We start from the raw sequence: 18,884 nt of genomic DNA, 5'->3' as shown, positions 1-18,884 counted from the left end.
ATTCTGCACTGGCATTCTGAAAGAGCACCCAAGGCCGGAATTGAACCCGGGTGCCTGGTGCTGTGAGACAGCTGTGCTAACCCCTGTGCCACCATGCTATGCCCCTTTATATTACCAACCGAGTCACTGCTCACTGATGAAAAATTACAGTCCTCAGCACCACTACCCCCTCATATCTATAGCTCCTCTGCACCCGATATTGCTCTAACTACAAGAAGAATTGCAGAAGATTTTAGAAGCCAAAATATCTCCTTCCTACATCTGCGTGAGTGACGCCAACCGGCTCATTCCTGGGATTTCCATTGCAGAGGGCTGTGAGTGACAATTAGCGGGGACTTCACCCAGAATCTGGGCAAAAGGACAAAGAAAACAGATTGATTAACAGCCAGAACATATTGCCAAGAACCGAGGGCTCTGGCGAGCACTGAGCTCTGTGGACAATTTCCAGGGCACATTTGTCCTGTCGAGGTACGCCACAGACTTCACAAATGCAGAAAACCCAAAGATCCATAAAAAGTTGCAGCAGATCAATGCAAACTTCCTATGAAGTTCAAACGTGCTGTGAACTCCAATTACTATGCAGTTTTTAAAGTTCGCAAAACGGCGTTTATTAAATAGAAATATTTAGCGCATGGCCCCTTAATTGTGACACTGGCGGAGGGCCAATTTCTCCACGTTGTAAATCTTCGCGATATATTCTGGGATAAGGTTACAGAGCAAGGCGATTGGACCGTGTCTCGCTCCGAGGGACGGACCTGTGCGCTGACTGGTTGCTTCCTAAATAGGAGGGAGGGCAAGAGGGGAGGTGACACTCCCTATATATAATATACATAAGCGTATGCCAGTGTCATTGAAATTTGAATCAAAAATTGAGAGGGAGAGGGGCAAGAAAACACAAGCAGGGGATTTGAAAAGAGTTGAAGAGGCAGCAACAATTTCTGATGTAGGATTGAGGCTGTTCACGGTGCAGAGCTGGGAGTCAGGGCAGGCTGCAGAAGGACTGGGCGATGCAGGACGCCAAATTGGATGATTTCATTTGTCATCTCCGCAAAGAAATGGTGAGTTAACCAGAAAGATAAATAAATGGGACACTTTCCGCGGCGATTTGTGTCCACTGTACCTTCCCCAGAAAAAAAGAAAACAGTTGACAGTTTTATTGTGGGGGGGGGTTATTTTTCTTTCTGTCAAGGAAATAACAAGATTCAGACTGAGAACGGCGAAACTGCAACTCCAATCCAGTGTCGCTCTGGGGACCTGTGATCATTACAAAAAAAATTGACCCCCCCCCCCCATTATAAATTCTTCATTATGCCAATCCAGGCAATATTAGAAATGTCAATGCATTTCTGAGTTCCCTGGACCCAGCAACCCTTAACATGAAATTACACTTTGATTTTTTTTTTTGGGGGGGGGGGTTAATTATTTGATTTAATTAAGGTTTTCCTGGTCTGAGTTCCTAACTGGGGTTGTGATCCCGGGTTGTAAGCCAACCCCGAACGATGAGACAGAGACAGACACACACAGGGGGTAATTAGCAGTGCGAGTTGGGGAGGGGGCAAATAGGCAGAGATGATGTTTATTGCAACATCTATCTGACTCTTATTCCAGATGGAGCTCATGTGGACCCCAACCACCCCCTCTTTTAATTCTAGAGAAGGAAGGGGGGGGGCGAATTTGTAAAGATATTGAGGGGGAGAGTGTGAAACGTAAAGCAGGCCAGGTGAGCAGTAAGTGTGTCCAGGTGTTCTCCATGCAGCAGGGCTTTACATGTTCTTACCTGCCCTCAGCGTCTACACAGCTGGAATGGAATGTATTTGAGAGCTCTGACCCGTTTCTTACTCATCTCTTAATTCATTCGAAACAGTGAGGGTGCTGGGGGGGTGGTCATGGAGTTTTCCTTTACCTTCAAGTCTAATACATTCACGGGAAATATACAATTAGAACCTCTATTAACACTCTGCAGGATTGGTTGGAGCGAGATTGTTTTTGGCGGGAGGGAGGAGGAAGTTCTGTCTCTTCCCCCCCCCCCCTTTCTAATTGTCCCATCACTTTCCTTTTCCCAGCTCGAGATATTGGGTCAGGGACGCTGTGTAACGTGTTTGGGTTAGTCGTCTGGAAGGAGTGATGGGCCGAGTGGTTTTCTGACCTGAAATCATTAAACTATAATAAGCACAGATGAGGGCTGGAACCTGGGATCTTGCTGCTCTGCGTGGCTCAATCCGACCTCGCACAATGCATTGACTTGTTGGGTCAGCAGAGGGAGCCTCTGTTCAATCGTTCAGTGAATTTTTTTTCAAATTACCACAATGCACATGACGCTGGATTACACGTTAATCTGGAGGAAGTCAACTCCGTATTTTTTTATTAGCTGGGATAGGGTGAATCAAATTGAATTCATCTTTATTAAAAGGAGCACCTACATACCCAGAGTGGCATTTTAGTTGGCACACAAATCTTCGGTTTGTAAATAAGTGTTTTCATAGATTATCATAGACTTTACAGTGCAGAAGGAGGCCATTCGGCCCATCGAGTCTGCACCGGCTCTTGGAAAGAGTACCCTACCCAAGGTCAACACCTCCACCCTATCCCCATAACCCAGTAACCCCACCCAACACTAAGGGCAATTATGGACACTAAGGGCAATTTATCATGGCCAATCCACCTAACCTGCACATCATTGGACTGTAGGAGGAAGCCGGAGGAAACCCGCGCACACCACGGGGAGGATGTGCAGACTCCGCACAGTGACCCAAGCCGGAATCGAATCTGGGACCCTGGAGCTGTGAAGCAATTGTGCTATCCACAATGCTACCGTGCTGCCCAATCCGACAATACCGTTTTGTCATTGATGCTTCATGGAAATCATAGAATTTACAGTGCAGAAGAAGGCCATTTGGCCCATCGAGTTTGCACTGGCCCTTAGAAAGAGCACCCTACTTATGCCCACACCTCCACCCTATCCCCGTAACCCCACCTAACCTTTTTGACACTATGGGCAATTTAGCATGGCCAATTGACCTAACCTGCGCGTCTTTGGACTGTGGGAGGAAACCGGAGCACCCGGAGGAAACCCACGCAGACACGGGGAGAACGTGCAGACTCCGCACAGACAATGACCCAAACCGGGAATTGAACCTGGGACTCTGGAGCTGTGAAGCAAATGCTGAACAACTCATGGCCGCCTCTTAATTTCTTATTGTAAGAGAATGAACATAATGGGAAGAGATAAAAAAATCTTAGTCTCATAGGAAATATTTACTAAAGTTATTTTTAATGTGTTGTAGGTTACACTCCATCCTTCCCTTGACACAGAGCCGAGGGAATGGGACCAGTCGTATATGCTCACAGATTAATCTATTAAGCATTGATGGTTGCACACAATACAAGTCCCACAGTCGGCAGGGCATAACGAGGTCTGGAGCGAAGTAGATCTTCATGACACTGGCGTTTAGACAGTAATGATATTTATTGTGTGGGTTTAAGTGGATTTAGGGGGTATTGGTATCGGAGCAAAGTTGGGCAAACACTGGTGTACAGAGGAACATGGGAAGGGATGAATGCTGTTCAGCTCCCCGAGTCTGCTTTGCCAATCAGTGAGGCGATGGCTGCTCTGAATCTTGACTCTATCCATTTGCCTTGGTTCCATATCCTTTCACACAATTGTCTTGCAAGAATCTTTCAATCACGCATTTAAAATTATTGAGCCAGCATCTGCTGCTTTGCATGGGAGAGTGACAAATCTTTACCAGACTTTGCATGAAGATGGGTATATATATATAAGGATATGCTGCTCAGAAATGGCCAATTTGCCCATTCCAGCATTTATATTACACTCAAGCCTCCTCCCATCTTTCCTTATCTAGATCTATCATCCTAACCATCTATTCCCTTCTTCCTCATATGCTAGCTTTCCCTTAAATGCATCTGGACTCTTCCCATCAACCATTCCCATCAGCCATTCCGTATGGTAGCCAGCTCCACATTCTCACCACTCCTTGGGTAGTTTATTCTAATTTCTCTTTTGGAGCTGTTGGTTACGAGTCAATCTAACTTGTGAACATAGAACATGAAAACAGGAGCATACACATGCATAGGCACAAGTATAGACATATATACATTGACATACATGCAAAAGGTGTGCACTCATATGCATGTATGCACACAGTGAACAGAAGTATGCATTCACACATGCACATGAAGAGGGATACACAGCACAGTGTTACTAATGGAAATATGCAAAGGAACATACAAAAAAGGAGCAGGAACAGGCCCTTTAGCCTGCTCTGCTATTTAATAAGATCATGGCTGATCTGATAGTAAACTCAAATCTGTATCCTGCCTACTCTCAATTACCAAGAATCTATCCACATCTGCCGTAAAAATGTTCAAGACTCTGCTTCCACCGTCTTTTGAGGAAGAGAGTTCCAAAGGCTCACGTCCCTCGGAGTGAATAAAAATGGCCTCACCTCTGTTTTTAATGGGCAACCCTCTATTTGTAAATAGTGACCTCTAGTTCTAGATTCTCCCATGACAAGAAACATGCACCCTGTCAATACCCCTCAGGATTTTAATATGTTTCAATCAAGTTGCTGCTTACTCTTCTAAACTCCAGCAGATACAAGCCAAACCTGTCCAACCTTTCCTCATAAGACAACGCACCCATTCCAGGTATTAACCTTCTCTGAACTTTTTCCAATGCATTTACATCCTTTCTCAAATAAAGTAATCAATACTGTAGACAGTACTTCAAATATGGTCTCACTAGTGCCCTGTACAACTGAAGCATACCCTCCCTACTTTTGTATTCAAATCCCCTCTTATTAAATGGTAACATTCTATTAGCTTTCCTAATTACTTGCTGTACCCGAATACTAGCCTTTTGTGATTCATGCACTAGGACACCCAGATCCCTCTGCACCTCTGTAATCTCTCACCGTTTCGATACTATGCTTTTTTATTTTGCCTGCCAAAATGGACAATTTCACATATTCCCACATTCCTCCACTTTTGCCCACTCACTTAACCTATCTTTTTGCAGCCTCCTTATGTCTTCTCATGTCCTCTTCACAACTTACTACCTCTGTGTCATCAGCAAATTTGGCAACCGCGCCCCTTCACCCAAGTAATTTATACAAATTGTAAACAGTTGAGGTCCCAGCACTGATCCCTGTGGCACACCACACGTTACATCTTGTCAACCTGAAAAATACCCATTTATGCCTACTCTCTGCTTCCTGGTAGCCAGCCAATCTTCTATCCATGCCAATGTGTTACCCCAATAACAAGAGCTTTTATGCACATTCCCAGGCACATGCAGACACAGTGAGCTGAGTTTAAAAAAATATTTTTCAACAAATCAGAGACCTTCCTTTGGAGATTTTATGCTGCAATAGTTAATATTAAACAAATGATGGAAAACTAATTACCAACAATCAATACTTCAATTTGAATGACTCATTGTTTCCTTGCATTTTGTCTTTGGCCAGATAAATATGAAGGAGGCAGGGGCTTGTCTTCGAGATCAAATGCAATGTATGATGCAAGCATTGCAGGACCTAAAACAGATCCAGAGCATTAGCACGCTGAACCTGAAGGAGGAGGAGGTGCCCTTGCCCCCCGCCAAGGGGAGGAGCTCCCACAGTTTTACCTCAGACGTCTCCGAATCGGACACCTACGACTCTGCTTGTTGCCTGGCATCTCCGAGAAGCGAGGAGGAAAGCAGCCCATCAGTATTTGCGTCACCCAGCAGTGAGAGAAGCTTAGAGTTTGACTCTGGTTATTCAGAGGCATCTGGACCCACATTAACAAAAGCAGCACGAGTGGGAAGCTCGCCATGTTTGAGAGAGAATAGACTTCCGCCTGCTGGAATCTTGAGGAATAAAATTGGCCTGGGACTAAACAAAAAAGTGAGACCAAAATCCACTTCTGATGTCTATTCAGAACAGTGCTCCTGGAAGATTTTCGATTACACGGATCCCAATGACTGGACAGTGAATTTGCTCTCCCAGAGCAGGAATAGGCAGCCCCTTGTATTGGGGGACAACTGTTTTGCGGATCTGGTGGAAAACTGGATGGATCTACCAGAGGAGGGCGATGAGACGATGGAATCAAAGGCGAAGGATCACTCTGGCAGATGGTTGGGGAAGCCTCACGAATTCATCCTGAACATCTCTGGAAATGTCAGGCGTAAACTGGCCAACATCTCGAGGTCTGACAGGTCAAAGAGTACAGACCCCAAGCACCAAAGCAGCAGAGACAACAGCCATGCACACATGCTATCAAAGAGACTCTCTTGTCCGACAAATTTGGGTAATTACATGCCAAAGCTCTCTTATCTGCATCGTTCTCACTCTAACCTACCCCAGACGCATGAAGCATCAACAGACTTTGATAAGTTTATTGCTTTGATGAAAAGCAGAAGTAGGAAACCAATTATTTGCAAGGACACAATTAGTTATGTATAGAATAAACAAAATGAACATTGACTCCTGTGCTTCTAACTTGAGGCACATATTAATCTAATTTTTGTATCACTTTTTGATATAAGCCAAAATGTATATAGCTGTGTAGTTTGTCAACATACATTTTTATATTTTATACAATGCCTTAAAATAAACACAAAAGGTTCTTCAATGATTTTGTTTGACAACTCTTTGTTTATTTGGATGTCAAATTCCAGCACAGATCAATCACCACAATTCTATCCATGTTGTGCAATCTTTTCCATGGCACTCTGCAGATATATGTCTTCATTACTATTTTCTGGTCTATGTCCAAGATCTGACCCTCTCTTTACACTTCAGAACTGCAGCCAATCTCAACCAGAATTGGCCCTCACTTTTGCAAGCAATTAGCATCTGTTACTAAACAAAGTTGTTTCAATTAACTGTGGGCCTCGCAGCCTTGGTGACAATTATTTATTGTGTGGTTTCCACAAAGGGAAAAGATGAACGTGCTCTTTATTTCCAGCGTATGATGTTTCAATCATTAAACCAGCAGTGAGATGCACACAATCCTAGTTGGTGTAGAAGTTACCATTTGCATCTGGGGCCTTTCGATATTATGGGGAAACTGTGAGGAGAGTTCAGAAGGGGTGGAAACCAGCCATAGTCTTCACCTATCCGGGAGGAGTCATGTTAATCATTTGTATTGCTTTGTGTTATTGCAGCAGTGTGAATCCATGAGGCAATATACCCAAATCCAGACTCTATTCAAAAGCCTATCACACCTTAAATGTTACTTTTAAAATTATGCTGCTTTCGCAAGGTATCCCAGCCCCATTGGAGAATGTGATTAGTTGGGCATGTGGAACATGCTGACCAAAAATCAAGGGGGTATTCTCCGCCTGTAAAAAAATATAACTTGTAACTGAAGCTGCGCTTGCTTCAATGAATTGTGAAAATTACCCCATAGCGAGTATATTGTCGATTTTACTTCCAAACGCCCATTACGACAGAGGGAGTCTTTACAACTTCAGTGACATCATTTATATACTGAGGCTTCCCATTGGCACATACTTCACAACAAGCTGCCTTGTTTCTGAGGGACTAGTGATTTCTCTTTGAAATCTATCAGGTAAGTGATAAAATTCCTTTTCTGAAAGCGACCTCGGTGTCCAAACCTGTGTGGGATGCACTTTTATTTGGGAGAGGTGACATTTTTCTCTAGCTAATCAGTTTCTCTTTTTGTTATTACTTTTCATTTTGTTATTCTGTCAAAATTAACGGTGTGGTTATTATATCTGAGTCCAAATTGGCTAGCAAAATGCTATTTTGGCATTTTCAGTCAGAAACATTACTTTTATTTTTCTTTGGTATTAGAAGTGTTTTAATTTACAGGGAAATCTGCGCTCATTAAGGTGGAAGTGTGCTGAGGAATTGATCATTTTTCACCATTGGCTTCCGCTATGACGTATTCTTCAAACATGGACCAGGTGCAGGTGAAGTTGGCTTAGATTTAATCCTGATTTAGGATGAGCCTGTTGCATTACGACGTGACACCTCCATTTTCCACATTAAATTGGTGGCGGGATAGACAATGAATGGAAATGGAAATCTTCGGAGTGGATCTGGCAACTTATCATAGAATCCTACAGTGCAGAATGAGGCCATTTGGCCCATCGAGTCTGCACCGACCCTCTGAATGAACTCTCCACCCAGGCCTGCTCCCCCTACCCTAACCCTGCAACCCCACCTAACCTTTGGACACAAAGCGGCAATTTAGCGAAGCCAATCCACCTAACCTGCACATCTTTGGACTGTGGGCGGAAATCAGAGCACCCGGAGTAAACCCACGCAGACACTGGGAGAATGTGCAAACTCCACACAGTCAACCAAGGTTGGATTCAAACCCGGGTCCCTGGCGCTGTGAAGCAACAATGCTAACCACTGTGCCTTAAATTTAGTGCCAATTATTACTGAGTGAGGCTGACACGAGTTAGATTGACTCGTGACCAATACACAACGGAGTTGAGATTGTCCCAATTCATGCCACTTGGCAAGCTTGCAGGGAACAGAAAGAAAGATACAGAGGATGTATTCATTCCCACAGTCTGGGATGATTAAAGTGGCCGCACACACCAGTGGCATCTTAAATCATTCGTGGTGGTGATTCACTGGGTTATTACCATCAGCAAAATGTTTTTGGGAGAGGAAATTCAGTGGCATTTGAAAATACCCAAGCTGGCTCTGGGTCACTGTCCAGGTGGAGTTGGCACATTCTCCCCATGTTTGCGTGGGTTTCGCTCCCACAACACAAAGATGTGCAGGGTAGGTGGAGTGGCCATGCTAAATTGCTCCTTACTTGGGAAAAAAAATGAATTGGGTACTCTAAATTTATATTTAAAAAAATATCCAAGCTTTGTAATGTTGATAGGCCAACAGTGTAGAGATTTCTATAAGGCTAGCGGAAACTAGTGCAATTGGCTGGGTGAGAGGGGCACGATGGAGATCCCAATGCCCCTATGGTTTCATCGGATCCGGTAGTAAACTTTGGGAAGATCAACATCTTCTTCACCTTCCTCAGTATCACAGTCTATCTCAAACTCTAGGGCCTTCACATGTTCCTCGATCTTTTTCTCACTGAGCGTCGCCACGATCTCTGACAATCTGAAAAGAAAGAGGCAAAATATCAATCGTGCTTATTTTATGATTTCTCATTAATATCTGTTTGGCATTGAGACGGGGCCAGTATTGATTGCCCATCCCTAATTGCCCTTGAACTAAGTGGCTTGCTAAGCTGTTTCAGAGGCATCAAGAGTCAACCGCATTGCTGTGGGTCTGGAGTCACACGTAGGCCAGACCAAGTTAGGACAGCAGATTTCCCTCTCTAAAAGGACATTAGTGAACCGGATGGGTTTTCACGACAATCATAATGGTTTTGTGGCCAGCATTAAACTTTTAAATTGCCGATTTTTACTGAATACAAATTTCACCATCTGCTCTGGTGTGATTTGAACCCGGGCCCCAGAGCATTGCTCTGGGCCTCTGGATAATTAGTCCAGTGACAATTCACTATGTCACCACCCCCTTAATAGGGTTGGGATTTTCGGGCCCTGCCTGCCGTGGGGAACTTGCAGTCACATTGAAAATTAATGGCCTCCTGGCTAGCCAACCACATCCTCCGCGGTTAGTCCCGGGGCTGGGAAAACCCATCCAATGTCTGACACCCCAAACTACTGATTATTTGCAGATACCACATACTATTCTATTCAGATAATGTGCCCTGATTATGATTCAGTTGATGCAAATAGGGTAGTTTATTTCACTCTGTAAAAGGCAATTTTGTTTTGTGATTATTACTGGACAATTCATTTGCAAGGTAAATTTCTGTATCCTGTAACTGTACCTGAACTCCTAACTTTAGGAGGACACTTTCCTCATCATAGGTCTGATTTCACTTGGAACTACCAGTGGAGAGAAGATTCAATCCCTTCAATTCAAGTTGCGTGTGAATTTATGTATTCCATTGATCTTTTCTCTGCACCCTAGCTATGACTGTAACATTACATTCTGCAGTCTCTCCTTCCTTCCCTACGTACAGTATGCATTGTCTGTATAGCATGCAAGAAACAATACTTTTCACTGTATACTAATACATGAAAATTAAAAATGAAAATCGCTTATTGCCACAAGTAGGCTTCAAATTAAGTTACTGTGAAAAGCCCCTAGTCACCACGTTCCGGCGCCTGTTCGAGGAGGCTGGTACGGGAATTGAACCCGTGCTGCTGGCATTATTCTGTGACATGTGACAATAATAAATCAAATCATGTTTCAGAGTTGAAAGGATTAAACGCTTCATCCACATCTACACATACACATCCACATCTAAAATGTTGACATCTGCAGTTTATCGTCGCATAGAATCTGTAAGGTGTAGAAGGAGGCCATTCGGCCCATCGGGTCTGCACCAACTCTCTGAAAGAGCTCCGCACATACGCCCACTCTCCAGCCCTATCCCCGTAACCCTATAACTCCACCTAACATGCACACCTTTGGACACTGAGGGGCAATTTTAGCACAGCCATCCACCTACCTGTACATCTTTGGGCGTGGGAGGAAACCAGAGCACCCGGAGGAAACCCTCGCAGACATGGGGAGAACGTGCGAACATAGTCACCCAAGGTCGGAATAGAACCCGGGACCCTGGCGCTGGGAGGCAGCAGTGCTAACCACTGTGTCACCACACATGCAATAAAGTGTAAGGGAATATAATTTGGTTATAATAGCAGATTGGAAGCTGAAAGCAAGCTCACAGACTCAAAAAGGATACATATATTTATGCTCAGCACATGGTATCCTGTTGGGCATCCAGTTTTAAGAAAGAAAGACTGACATTAATATAGCACCTTTCATGGCCACCATCACAAAGCATGTTACAGTTAATGAAGTACACCTTTGGAACTATAAAATCATTACAGTGTCGAAGGATGCCATTTGGCCCATCGAGTCTGCACCAATCCTCTGAAAGGGTACCCTACTTAGGTTCAGGCCTTCACCCTATTCCTTTAACCCAATGACCCCACCTAACGTAACCTCTTGGACACTAAGGGGCAAATGACCATGGTCAATCCGCCTTTCTTGCAAATCTTTGGACTGTGGGAGGAAACCGGAGCACCCGGAGGAAACCCACGGGGGGGAAAGTGCAACCTCCACACCGACAGTCACCCGAGGCCGGAATTGAACCCAGGTCCCTGGAGCTGTGTGGCAGCAGTGCTAACTGCTGTGCTACCGTGCCACCCATATTTTGTTTATTCTGGTCTTGGAGGAAGTCTAGCGACAATTTACTAGGGTAATACTTGGGATGAAGGGACATAGCTATCATAGGAGACTGGGTTAACTTGGATCATAATCCCAAGAGTTGAGGAGGTTGAGGGTGATCTGAATGAGGCATTTAAAATAATGGAGGAAATTGGCAGGAAAGATAGGGAGTGGCCCTGCCCTTGAATAGGGAAACTGGCACTTGAAATGTGCACTAGGTTGCTTGAAGGTTAATGCAGAAGAACGTGGAACAAAATGGCATTAATACAGAATTAAATGGTGTTTGAAAGGATGACACATACTTAGAAAAGGGCATGGAAATCAGGCAAGGAATTGGAAATTGCTATCCAATGATGGAACAGATTCCAATGGGCTGATTGGGCTACTCTTAATCATAATTCTCAAAGGTATTGGTCAATTAGGGGCTGGTTTAGCACGGGGCTAAATCGCTGGCTTTGAAAGCAGACCAAGGCAAGCCAGCAGCACGGTTCAATTTCGTACTTGCCTCCCCGAACAGGTGCCGGAATGTGGCGACTAGGGGCTTTTCACAGTAACTTCATTTGAAGGCTACTTGTGACAATAAGCGATTTTCATTTTCATTTCATTTCATGTGCAAACTCCACACGGACAGTGACCCAGAGCCGGGATCGAACCTGGGACCTCTGCGGCGTGAGGCAGGAGTGCTAACCACTGCACCACCGTGCTGCTCTTTCGTCAAATTATTTGATAGAAACTTTAAAATTAAACCATAAGACCATAAGACATAGGAGCAGAATTAGGCCACTCGGCCCATCGAGTCTGCTCCGCCATTCAATCATGGCTGATATTTTCTCATCCGCATTCTCCTGTCTTCCCCCCCATACCCCTTGATCCCTTATTATTCAGCTGCATTGAATCCGATGCTAAGTTTGCAATGGTCCAATTAAAATTTGTTTGCTTAACAAACTAAAAGAGGATTTTAAGTAGGTGCCATTTCATGGAACTCACAGTCATGAAATTTGCCTATTATTTGACCAATAACTCTTTTCTCAAGTGTATTTATGAATGTATCTTATGTTCTTATTAAAGGAACATAATTTTAAACCCTGAGTACAATAAGTGGGCTATTTCCTCCCGTTAAACACAAAAAAGGACAACAGCATGCTCTTTGGCACCCAGCACAAAGCTCTGTTCCCCCTTACCTGATTCCATCCCACTCCCTCCTGTCCTTGGTCAATATCTTCAGCTGAGCCAGAAATGTTCGCAACCTCAGCGTCCTATTTGACAGAGCTGAGCATCTGATCCTATATCCTCCCTTTATAAAGACCACCTACTTTTGCCCACATAGCACAAGTCTCTCCCCACCTCTGCCCATCTGCAGGTGAAACACTCTGTCACGTTTTTGAAAGCCCTTGAATTCACCATCCCAATGTTTTCCTGACCAGCCACCTATCATGATATGCACTCATACACATAATGAGATACAGACAGGCAGTGACAGACACCCAGTACAGCCAATCAACACACAGGACAGAACACAACCAATCACCAGGCAGAACACTAGAAGGTGGTTTCCCACTATAAAACACACGAGGCATCAGCATACTGCCTCTTTCCACTGGTGACAACTGTAGTGACAGTCAGGGTGTATATATCAGTTAGCACCTTCTACACGTGGCTCAGAGCTAATCTGGTCTAGTTAGTTATAGTAAGTACGCTTAGGTTAGTAGAGTGTCAACCCACAGCGAACTGTGTGCACTGTATAGCAGGTTCAATAAAACGTATTGAACGAACATCAACATTTGGAGTCTACATTCCAGTGCAACTGCATCCAGTTGCAGTCCGTGTTACCCCAGGGTGAATAACATGACACCACCCATCTTCAGAACCTTGAGGTTATCCAAATCTCTGCTGTCCGTATGCTAATCCACACTACTCAGGTCAAGCACCCCCCCCCCCCCCCCCCCACCTCCCTCTGTAACCTTCACCAACTCTGGCCTCTTGCATGACAACCGCTCCCACTCCCACCATTGACAGTTATGTCTTCAGTTGTCTAGATCACTACCTCAGGAATTCTCCCCCTAGGCTTCTCTGCCTCTACTTCCCTTTTTAAAAAAAACATTTTATTAAGGTATTTGTAATTTTATAATAATAACAGTAACAACAACAGTAAACAATGCAAATCCAAATATAAAGATATTGCATAAACCATCTCCATCCCTCACAAGTCCCTCCTACCCTGAACAGAAAATAACCTAACTTCCCCCCCGCAAACCCCCCCCCCCTTTAAATTTTTTGCCTCCGCTGACAGTTAATTTTCCCCGAAGAAGTCGACAAATGGCTGCTACCTCCGGACGAACCCTAGCATTGACCCTCTTAGGGTGAACTTGATTTTCTCAAGACTGAGAAACCCAGCCATGTCGCAAGCCCAGGTGTCCGATCTCGGGGGCTTCGAGTCCCTCCGTGCTAACAGTATCCGTCTCCGGGCTACCAGGGAGGCAAATGGCTATATTTGCCGCCCAGTAATAGTTGCTAAAGTTCGGCAGCGCCAGCCCACCCTCCCCTCGACTACGCTCCAGCAACAATTTCTTCACTCGCGGGGTTTTTACCCGCCCATACATCCCTTTTTTATAATAAGTCCCTAACAACCTACTTCTTGGGCCAAGCTTTTGATCAATAATCTTAATATCCTCTTCATTGGTTCAGTGTCAATTCTTGTTTGATTATGCTCCTTGTGAAGCCCCTTCGGTACAGTAAAACGTTGTATAAATGCAGATTGCTGTTATTAGAAACTGTAATCTAATCAGAAGGTTTGGATGGGTTATGCACAGATTAATAAATGCCTGGGATTGAGATTACAGATTTAATCAAGGGCCTAAGGCAGTTTTAATCAGAGAGTGGTTGAACGATTGAGATTATTTTACAAACCACAAGAACTACGTTTGCATGCAATATCATCATCTGGATTCAACAATTAGAGTTCATTCAAGGGTTAGATATACATTGGCTTCCTGGGCCTCATTTTAAGTAGATGTACATTCACTATTGAACGGCCTATGCACAGCGTCGGGAGGATGATGATCATAAAAGGATCAGGAACGAGAGGCCACAGATTCCCAAGTGTTTCGCAAAAGAAGCAAATGCGATGTGAGAAAAAAACATTTCACACAGAGAATGGTTGGGGTCTGGAATGCACTGCCTGGGAGTGGGCTGGAGGCAGGTTCTATTGAGGCATCCATGAGGACATTAGATGACTATTTGAATAGAAACAGTGTGCAGGGTCACGGGGAAAAGGCTGGAGAAATGGCGCTAAGTCACATCACTCATTCGAAGAGATGACGGAGACATGATGGATCAAATGGTCTTCTTCTGTGGGGTAACAATTCTGTGACTCTGTGAACAGAATCTAGGCTAATTGTGAAATATAATTGAAAGTTTGACAATTAATGCACAATTGCTGGAAAAATCCATGATCAATCGTGGTTCTGTGCACTCTTCCTGTTTGCAAAATCTTCCTTTAGTACAAAAAAATATTTCCAAGGGGCAATTTAGCGTGGCCAATCCACCTACCCTTGGGTTGTGGGGGTCAAACCCACACAAACACGGGGAGAATGTGCAAGCTCCACACGGACAGTGACCCGGGGCCGGGATCGAACCCGGGTCCTCGGCGCCGTGAGGCAGCAGTGCTAACCACAGCGCCACCCTGCCGCCCTTCCTCTCTGCTTCTTAATGGAAGTATTAAACCATTTATTTTAAGAAGGTTACGATCTCCTTAGAAATAAGATGGACATAAATTGAATCGAAGCTTGTAAAAGATTTTTACTACATCATCTTACTGTGCTTTCTAGCCGAGAGGACACTAGCTCTTGCCTATTCTGTGTCCCTGATATCTGGCAACTTAGTCCCGAAGCTCAGGCAACTCATTCTTATATTTAAAAAAATTTTTTTTTAGATCACCCAATTTTTTTTTCCAATTAAGGGGCAATTTAGCGTGGCCAATCCACCTAACCAGCACATATTTGGGTTGTGGGGGTGAAAGCCACGCAGACATGGGGAGAATGTGCAAACTCCACACGGACAGTGACCCAGGGCAGGGATTCGAACCCGGGTCCTCAGCGCCGCAGTACCAGTGCGACCCACTGCGCCACGTGCTGCCCCTCTCATATTTTATTTAATGGCTGCCTGATCAGTGAATAGAAACCCGAATCAGAACACATTATGTATTGGAAACTAGAGACACGTGTCGCAGTTGATTTAAGCTTGAGTGTGTGGCACACCAAGGCTCTATAATATGAACCTATGGCGGAGACAGATGGGGCGCCTCCCTGTAATTGGGTGTAGGACACAGAAAGTGAAAATGAACATGTTTTGCAAGACTGGCAAATGTCTTAGTCACCAAGCACACACACACGCATGCGCGTGCACACGGCAGCAGAATCCTGCTCTGCTCTGGTGTATGTGATGCTGTCAAGAGATCGTGTGCTTTTCTTTTTAAAGCGATAGGAAATGTCTTGGGCTGGTATCAGAGAGGAAATAGCCACAGGCGGATGTTTACTCCACCAGTCAAACAGCAGCTACAATTTTACATCCTTCAGCTGCCGGTTCAGAGGGATAACCTCCAGCCCTGGGAGCCACACACACATGAACAGAAGTATAAGACATTTCCAACAATTACAACAAGCAAATAAAATCCCAGACAGTGGCGCCGTGTCAGTGCAACATTCTTTAATGTACCCTCCAAGGTTGGGTTACCTCAGTCCCAACAAGCCCTCGACTTACCCACTTTCTGGTTTAAGGGGGTCTACAGTCCAGGAGGGAGGGAAACACTGAAGGTTTGTGCCTGTCCCATATTCATGGGCAATGGGAAGGGGAGAGAACACAAAGGGAATTAGTCAGAAATTCTCTCTGGCCGTTAGCATTGTTTCCTTGTCCTTTTTTTGTATCCCGTTGTCACCCAAGTGACTAAAACATATAAATGTTCATGAAAATACAGTGTTAGATCGTTACGGGACTTTGCCTGGGTACAAACTATATTTGCATTTCTATACTAGTGTTTCAATGAAGCTATGAAATGCACTATTATATATGTAAGTATATATATAGCTTAATGTTTATTGTGTGCAATTTTAATTGGAGGATTGAGTTCATCTGTTAATAAGGGCTCAGTAATTGGACTTTTATTTAAATTTCACACAGCGAAGTAGCGGAAGCAGTTACTTATTCCTTTGTGGAGATAATCCGATTGATTATATATATATTTATATACTTGGAACTTTCAATCCCATCGTCAAGTCAGTAACAATTCAATCATTTACATTTTCTGAATTCCTCTTTACGTTAACCATACTGGACAGATTTCAGAGCAAAGGTGCCAAAGATTATTATTAATTTATTTGGCAAATATTTCGCTGTGACCAGAGAACTTTCCTTTCAACTCCTTCACAGGATGGCGCCCTTGGGAATATGGTGGTGAACCACCTTCTTGAGCTCCTGCTGTCCGTGTGGTAAAATGCTTCCGCAGCCTTGCTAGGGAGGGAGTTTCAAGATTTTGACCAAACGACAGTGAAGGAACACCGATACGTTTCCTCACCAGAATGGTGTGTATTTTGGGAGGGAACTTGCAGGTGGTATTCTTCTCATGTGCCCAAGGCTCTTCTCCTCCAAAATCTTAGATGTCCCAGCTTTGGAAGATGGTACCAAAGGAGCCTTGGCTAGTTGTTACAATGCGTCCTATGGATGGAGCACACTACACCTGCGATGTGTTGGAGGGAACAAATCTTTAAGATGGAGTAAGGGGGATCTAGTATGAGGATCTAGCTTCTCAAATGTTGTTGGAGCTGCACTCATCCAGGAGGGCATTCCATCACATGCCTGAGTCGTGTCATGTAGATGGTGGGGAGGCTTTGGAGAGTCAGGAATTGAGTTACTTTATCCAAAGAATATAGCCTCTGGCCTGATTTGTGGCCACAGTATTAATGTGGCTGGCCCAGTTAAGTTTCTGGTCAATGTTGACCTCCAGGATACTGATAGTAATGGAATTAACAATGGTAATGCCTTTGAATATCAAGGAGAGATGGTTAGCTTCTCTCTAACCATTATGGATGCCTGGCATTTGGAAGGCATAAATGTTTTTTTTTAATTTAGAGTACCCGATTACTATTTTTTTTCCAATTAAGGGACAATTTAGCATGACCAATCCACCTACCCTATCCATCTTTGGGTTGTGGGGGTGAAACCCACGCAAGCATGGAGAGAATGTGCAAACTCCACACGGACAGTGACTCGGAGCCGGGATCGCACCCAGGTCCTCAGTGCTGTGAGGCTGCAGTACTAACCACTGCGCCACCATGCCGCCCCTAAGGCACGAATGTTACTTGCCATTTATCAGCCCAAGCCTAAATGTTGTCCAGGTCTTGCTCCTTGAAGAGAACAATCCCAAGAAGTCCAATGCGCAAACACTGATGTGATTCACGGCCTTATGATCAGGTGTTTTGAATGTGGGTCACATAGACCTGTAGATGGTTCGCTGACCAAGTTTGTCATTCTCTCCTGTAAACAGACCCTGAGTGGAGAGTTGAGGGTCATGACAGACCACTGAGTGGGTTAAAAGATGTGTTTGGAAATGGAATATAGTGTTGTCTCCCAAATTCCTATTCACCTTTCCCAGACTTCTCCTATTTCTCATCTACATCTTGATGACAACATTCGTAAATGTAGTGTTGGCTTCCCAGCGTACACTGATAAGGCCCAGCTTTCCCTCACCACCATCTCTCTCAACTTTTCCACTGTTGCTAAATTATCAGACTGTCTGTCCAACATCCAGTACTGGATGGGAAGAAATTTCTAGGTGGCATAATGGTTAGCACTGCTGTCTCACAGCGCCAGGGACCTGGATTCGGTTCTGGCCTTAGGTGACTGTATGGAGTTTGCACAATCTCCCCATATCTGCATGCGTTTTCCTCCTGGTGCTCCAGTTTCCTCCCACAGTCCAAAGATGCGCAGGTTAGGTGGCCGTCATCAATGCGTGGGGTTAAGGGGATACAGTGGAGGTGTGGGATTAGTTTGAGTGCTCTTTAGGAGGGTTGGTGCCGAATCGATGGGCTGAATGGCCTCCTTCTGCAGTGTGGGTTTCTATGGAAATTTCCCCAACTAAATATTGGGAAGACTGAAGCCATTGTCTTAAGTTCTCAGCACAAACTCTGTTCCCAAGCATCTCTCTCCTTGGCAACTGATTTAAGATGAGCCAAGTTGTTCTCAACCCTGGTGCCATATTTAACCTCGAGATGACTGTCTGACCACCGATCTGCGCTATCGCTAACATCGCTCGACTACATCCTTGCCTCAGCTCATCTAATGCTGGAATACTCATCCCTGTCTTTGTTACCTTTAGACTTGGCTATTCCACTGCAATCCTGGCCGGCCTCCCACACTCTCCCTTCTGTAAACTTGAGGTCACCCAAAGCTCTGCTATCTGTGTTCAAACTCACGCCTAATCCCGTTCACCCATTGCCGCTGCGCTAGCTGATCTAAACCGGCTCTTGGTTAAGCAAAGCCTCAATTTTAAAATTCTCAATCTTGTTTTCAAACCCCTCCATGGCCTCACCCCCTCGCAATCCTGGTAATCTCCCCAGCCCCACAGCCCTCCTA

At 44.6% G+C, this 18,884-nt stretch overlaps 2 protein-coding genes across 4 annotated transcripts in view; one reads left to right on the top strand and one right to left on the bottom strand.

Annotated features, from left to right (window-relative positions):
- Positions 1-841: 841 nt before the first annotated feature.
- Positions 842-6,636, top strand: inka1a (inka box actin regulator 1a). The gene is made up of 2 exons (XM_072472937.1): positions 842-1,058; positions 5,487-6,636. Exons 1-2 carry the CDS (start codon positions 1,008-1,010, stop codon positions 6,462-6,464), a joined length of 1,029 nt encoding a protein of 342 aa, XP_072329038.1. The 5' UTR covers positions 842-1,007; the 3' UTR covers positions 6,465-6,636.
- Positions 6,637-18,884, bottom strand: part of uba1 (ubiquitin-like modifier activating enzyme 1) — a 416,000-nt gene continuing 403,752 nt past the window's right edge. For all 3 annotated transcript variants that reach the window (XM_072472935.1, XM_072472934.1, XM_072472936.1), the window contains one exon: positions 6,637-9,107. In XM_072472935.1, the coding sequence (XP_072329036.1) occupies positions 8,969-9,107 (139 nt within the window). In that variant the 3' untranslated portion in view covers positions 6,637-8,968. The remainder of the gene's footprint in view (positions 9,108-18,884) is intronic.

Source organism: Scyliorhinus torazame, chromosome 13 (genome assembly GCF_047496885.1).
Source record: "Scyliorhinus torazame isolate Kashiwa2021f chromosome 13, sScyTor2.1, whole genome shotgun sequence".
In the NCBI taxonomy this organism is placed as follows: Eukaryota; Metazoa; Chordata; class Chondrichthyes; order Carcharhiniformes; family Scyliorhinidae; genus Scyliorhinus; species Scyliorhinus torazame.
This window is presented reverse-complemented; position numbering and strand designations above follow the sequence as displayed.

What these genes read in the sequence shown, in the direction of transcription:
- inka1a (XM_072472937.1), top strand. Translation starts at nt 1,008, where the DNA reads ATGCAGGACGCCAAATTGGATGATTTCATTTGTCATCTCCGCAAAGAA. An exon ending in GTCATCTCCGCAAAGAAATG is followed by an intron (nt 1,059 to 5,486) that starts GTGAGTTAACCA and finishes GTCTTTGGCCAG; the next exon opens with ATAAATATGAAGGAGGCAGG.